At 36.9% G+C, this 6,037-nt stretch overlaps 1 protein-coding gene across 1 annotated transcript; it reads right to left on the reverse strand.

Annotated features, from left to right (window-relative positions):
- Positions 1 to 548: 548 nt before the first annotated feature.
- Positions 549 to 5,667, reverse strand: LOC127422063 (E3 ubiquitin-protein ligase RNF183-like). The gene is made up of 2 exons (XM_051665413.1): positions 5,490 to 5,667; positions 549 to 2,292 (listed from the first exon to the last, which is right to left on the reverse strand). Exon 2 carries the CDS (start codon positions 2,220 to 2,222, stop codon positions 1,305 to 1,307), a length of 918 nt encoding a protein of 305 aa, XP_051521373.1. The 5' UTR covers positions 2,223 to 2,292; positions 5,490 to 5,667; the 3' UTR covers positions 549 to 1,304.
- Positions 5,668 to 6,037: the final 370 nt, after the last annotated feature.

Below are 6,037 nucleotides of genomic sequence, written 5' to 3' on the forward strand. Positions count from 1 at the left end.
TTGAATTGATCAAGGAATATTCCTTTATCAGATGTCATGCTGATTTTGATATGCAGACAATAAAATATACAAATAGATTAATATTAAATTATAAACTACCCTGAATAGCTTGTTTCTAATCTTCAAGCTCAAATAATGCTTAAAACCACCAAATTGGAGAGAATCCACACCTCTTGTCCCACTTTGCAATGCATAACATGTTTTTGCATTGTTAACTGTATTGACTTTGTGTGTGTTTTGTGATGTCTCTACACTATTTGTCAGTTTTCCCCCTATTTATTGTAGTACTAAATACCTGCAGAAAGCAAAACTGCCATTCCCATGCCCTGCTGAAATATGAGTACGTTCACGCTTCATTAAGGACATTTTTCAGTGAGAGGGTAACTATGTGAGGAAGCCACATGGTTGTGTATAAGATTATGAAGCCTTCAACCATGTCCAGTTTTTCTGTCCATTTAGTAGATAATGTAGGTGTGTTATGTATTTCTGGGAATGTCCTCCGGAGCCTCTGTAAACTAAAAATATAATTTTATTCATCAATATGGCTCAATAAGTGCAATGTCATAATTGTAGGAATATCACGTCACATACACAGAATGTGAGGTAAAAAAAAAAAAAGTTTAATTGTGTTTAACTTTTCTAAGTGGCCTTTCTCCTTTTGTGAAAAAGAATAGAAAATGGTCTGAACATTTAGTTACATATCAGAAAATATTTACATTTTGTACATTATAAGTCAAAGAAATATTAATTTCTTGTCAGAAGAAACATTTATGAGCTCACATTAACTTTAATCTGAGATCATTTGCATTTGTTAGGTGTTGCATTTGTTGTTCAGTGTCAATGCCACAAACTATAGATATAAGATATTAAAGTAAATGAATATACATTGGTAAATTCTTCATGAGATACAATGGCATAATAACATTGCATGTAAATATTCTTCAGATCAAATATTCCAGATCCAGCCCTTTGCCGGGGGGATCAATAATTTCCATTGATTCAAGGATTTTAAAGGTAAAGGAAAATATTATCCATCATTGACAGAAAAGACGTCATTGTTTCCTCTTGTTCTTAAATACCTTTGCCTGACAATGTCTCAGTCCATGTCAAAAATGTCTCCGCCCAACAGACTATCGTGCATCATATGTTCAAGTTTTTTCTGTTCATTTCTATTGAGCCTCTCTGTGGAGCATCACACAAAAAGCATTAAAGTAAAGAGAAAAATGCAATGGGCTTCACCAAAGAATCTAGCTTGCTTTGCTCTTCCCTTCAACCCTCTTGAGCTTTGTGCATTTCATCATTCCTTAAGGCATATAGGAAGTTTGGTTCTGGTTAGTGTGGTGAATATTTGGCATCACCACAAAGCTAAAGATCCCCACCAGCATCAGAGCCACAGTGACTATGATTATGGCAGCCACAACAATGTAATAGCACTGACTGGAATACAACAATCTTCTCATGCGACATCTCATCCTGCTTGGTGGTCTGCCTACATCGACCATTGTCGCTGGGCCGAGACCTTCCTCCATGACTCCAAGGGGGTAGTTGCCCATCTGCTCCTCTTTCTTCTTCAAAACCGGCAGATTCACAGTGGTCTTGATGGGGCTGTTTGTCGGAGGTTTCTTGAGGACAAGCTTGCCCTCGCTGCGTTTAAAACATACGGACAGGGCCCGCTGCATCTCAGGTGGAAGCTTGCGGAAGATGTCTTCGTTATTGTCCAGCTTTGGTAGGTCTCGGCCATGTCGGATTTCTGTCAGCTTCCGACAGATGGGGCAAGACAGCATCTTGATCTCGGGAGAATTCACATTGATGTGTGCCAGGCATTCCAGACAGAACGTGTGTCCACAAGTAAGTAACTTGGGTGCCTTGAAGACGTTGTCGAAGCTACAGAAGCACACAATGCACTCGGTGTCTTCCAGGTCATCTTTGGGTTGCTCTTTTGCATGGTTTCCTGGCTCGTGGTCGTAGTCACAGTCTCGCCTCCTACCCTCCTCGCTGCGACCCCGTTTTCGCTTTCCACCCTGCCTCCTGTCTTGTTCTCTTCCTCGTGCACCTTCATGTTGACGGCTTTCTGCGTCATTACTGCGGCTTCTCCTGAGAGACTTGCTGGTCTTTTGCCATCTCTCTGATGTCCCAAAGATGATGCTGACTTTGCGGTCAAGCTTTGGTTTGATGTTAAGCCCGGTTTTGGTGCCTTTGGGATTGTCTTTACAGTCGCTCATGATCTAGAGCTAGAGATCCACCGCAGATCAGGAAAAAACTAAAGTGTCAAAAGAAGCTAAACCAGCCAGCCTGCAACAGAGATGAAGAAATACACTATCAGTGGAGATGACAAATACAATTTAAGATATTTACAACAAGCTCACGTTCTTGGTGTTAGCTCTTTGGCTGAACTTGATTCAGTCATGGACAGTGGTTCCATGTGTGAAATGAGTAAATTAACTTAAAATTATTATGTAATCTCAACAAAAACACTCTGAGTAGAATGTACCTATGTGAATTGGGTAAACCCAACAAAATTAGACATGTCAGTGTAACTCACATTAACCTCTTTTATTTCTTTATGTACTAACTAGTGAAAGTGAATGTTAGCATACTAAGTACATGCAGGTTGGAAGCACTACACAATGTAGTTTAGTAACTATGCAATTGTTAGCAAAACAATTGCTCAACAAAGCAAATAATCAATTTCATGTGCAAGATGTACCTGTCCTCATCCTTAGCTCAAGCTCCCCTTTTCACCATAATCGTAACACCCAAAACTCCAATTTAACAGAAACTTTTCTAAATCTCAACATAACAAAACATTGAACACTAACAAGTATAACATAACATTGAACACTAACAAGTATCCCCAATTATATTCATCTTGCACAAAGAAAAATAAATAAATAACACTTCATTTTTAACATTTACTCTCCCTATCGAGTCCCATGTAAAGCATGCTGGGAAATGAAAATCCCCTGCCCAGTTTCATCAATGCAACATTAACATCACAAAAAGTATTAATATAGACCCAACTCAAATGGATTAAGTAAACTTCCATTTTATAAATTTAAATGGAAATCAAGTTCTGAAACAATGTTCTAGAACTGTGTTTCTTTAGTTAATTTTAAGTAAATTGAACAAGCAGCAAAAATCCTTTTTTAAGTGTAAGGCTATGGAACAGATAAAAATTTCAGTGATTCAAAAGTGCTGCATGACCTTTAAGGAGGAGCTCTTGGACATTTTAGGTAAGGGCCACATTGCAGTAAAGTTGCACATTAAGCAGAAAAACTATGTAACTCAAAGGTGGAGTTCGTAATATGGGCTGTACTGCTAGCAGTCATGTGTGACGAGCACACTAATAAAGTTGCCTATACACAAGTTACATATATATATTAAAGGTATTTTGTTATTATGACTCAACAGTAGAAGTCATAGAGGTGAGACAGGACATGCTGTATAGGTCATAGAAATTGCTTGCCATTGACTCAACTGACTTGCTTCCATAATGGGCTTCCAAAAATTGTTTAAACAGGGCCAATTAATGGAATCCAGGGTTAAAATCTTGTTCCATACTGACACAATCAGTGTCAGGTTTTGAGATTTGACACTGTACATTTGTAAACTGTTGGTTAACGTTCATACAGTATGTGCATGTTTTGAAAGTTAAAGGGATAGTTCTCCCAAAAATCATTTACTCACCCTCATGTCGTTTATAACCTTTCCTCCTTTGAACACAAAAGAAGATGTTAGGCAGAATGTTAGCCTCAGCCACCATTCACTTTCATTGTATGGAAAAAGATGCAATAAACGTGAATGGTGACTGAGGCTAACATTTTGCCTAACAAGAAAGTCATGTGGGTATGAAACGACATGGGGACGATAACATAGTCTCATAGTCTAATTCGTTCAACATAGCAAAATTGTAAGATATTGTACAACTTGGCTCTCGACTTTAAGACCAACCAATCAACAATCAGATTTTCAAATCGATACGATACAAGCATCAAATTTTAGCTAGTCTCCTATCAAACACTTTAATTTAAAAAAAGGAAGCGTCTGTCAACAAATTTAGATACTCATTTCATGACTGATGAATGTCAATAACCTGTAATACACTCCCATCGTCTCGTTCCAAACCTCGATATTTTCTTTCTTCCATGGTACACAAAAGTTATTTTCCTATTAATCATGATATTGTTTTTAGGGTTTGGGTAAGGGGTTACACTTTATGGTTAGGTTTAGGTTTGGGTTAAGGGTTTAACTTTGGAAAAATCATAATAACATTGTTATATTTCTTTATAGGAATAAAAGTTGTATGTTTTTGTACGAGCCAACTCATAAGATTTCTTTTGATTTTGCCCTCTCATACTAATATTACAACTTGTTATGAGATCAGGTTGGGAGTGAATAGCTTTACGCAACGAGCCCATATCCCATTTTAATAACTGCTTGTCCATCTGCGAAAATGTTGCCTTGTAAATCTGCTTTGGCTGTCTAGAGTCTTTTTTCACTTCAATTAACAAAACTGCTGTCACTGTTTAACATTTTAGCTGTTTCCCTGAGACACTGAAACTAAATGTTTGTGAATGTTTTTGTGACATTGATATTATGACATAAGCACTGAGGAAGTGTATGATTGGTTTTCTGTTGCCTTCTAACACAAAAACATAAAAAAATGAAAACCCTTTCAAAATTACAAGTGTGAAATGCTGTTTCATAACCCAGGGTTTAAAGAACCTTACCCTATCGTTAGGCATCGTTTGAAAAGCCCAAAGGTCTACTTGACCTAAAGTCAAAAGATTGACCTAAAGCACAGGAATGCAACCCAGAATATTGAGCTTTTACCAGTGTAACTAAGTCTCCGACCCCGGTTAATTCTGTATGATTATAGTTATGTTTTAACAGTAAGAATCAGGTCAAGAAAAAGGAATGTCTTGTGGAAAACAATGACATTGTGTGTTAAAATATTGGAAATGAAACTTTATTAAATATTATGTGTAATATTAAGATGTGAAATACTAGACCAGCCAGCAAAACCAATACTGTTACATTTACCCCAATAGTTTGTCCGGAATCAAAATAGTTTCCCTACAGTTTTGTGGTTTGACCATGTTTTTTATGCTCGCCACTATAAATGTATCCACCGGCCAAATACAACCCATTGACACAAGGTGCTTTTATCAAAGCATACTAATTTTTAGATGCATTAACTATACCATGACTCAGTAGTAGAAGTGGCTCTTTATCAAGACATGTTTATTTTGTATCGTTAATATATTTTGGACAGAATGGAAGCCACACACCTGGCATAAACCATACCAGTTGACAATGTGACAGTGAGATAGCACGGTGATATTGCCCCACATTTGTAAACTACTTGCTTAGTATTACTCTGCAATTGCATACTAAATACTAAGAAAATTATAAACTTATTTTGACAAAAATTTAAAGGATATCATCACAAAAAAAGAATCTAAAGAAATAGCAATGCCTGTAACTACCTATCAGCTGAAGAACAGTCAAACCCAAACGTTTAGGTGTCGCCCAAGCTTGCCTGGTTCCAAAAGCACATATTCCAGTCTAGGTGTGCTTCCAAAAAGAGTTAAAAAAAAAAAGAAAAAAAAAAAGGGCGTAATTCAGACCTTCCTGTCTTTCTCAATTGTTAAACTGCGATCTTTTTATGATCCATCTGTTGCTTTTAACGCAACTAATTTGTCTCCACCTCTTCTGCGTCTGTTTTACTTTTTATTTCCCTCCTCCTTGTCCTTCCTCACTCTCCTTTTACCCTGTCAGACCTGTTGAACTTGTCCAGGTGCTATTCAAACCTGTTTTGGTTTGAATGTGAGGAATGCACTGGCTGAACTCAATTATTATGATTATATAACAGCTAAATATACATATGCTTCATTTTTCCAAGGTCTCCACTGACCTTGAATGGGCCTGAATCCACCAATTTTATTAATAAATCCCCTAATGATCAATAATAATTCTATGGGCAGATTAATAATAATAATAATAATAAAAAAACATCTTTCAATGAGGGTCATGA

Source organism: Myxocyprinus asiaticus, chromosome 31 (assembly GCF_019703515.2).
Source record: "Myxocyprinus asiaticus isolate MX2 ecotype Aquarium Trade chromosome 31, UBuf_Myxa_2, whole genome shotgun sequence".
Classification (NCBI taxonomy): Eukaryota; Metazoa; Chordata; class Actinopteri; order Cypriniformes; family Catostomidae; genus Myxocyprinus; species Myxocyprinus asiaticus.

Coding starts and splice junctions, on each gene's coding strand:
- LOC127422063 (XM_051665413.1), bottom strand. CDS start 2,222: ATGAGCGACTGTAAAGACAATCCCAAAGGCACCAAAACCGGGCTTAAC.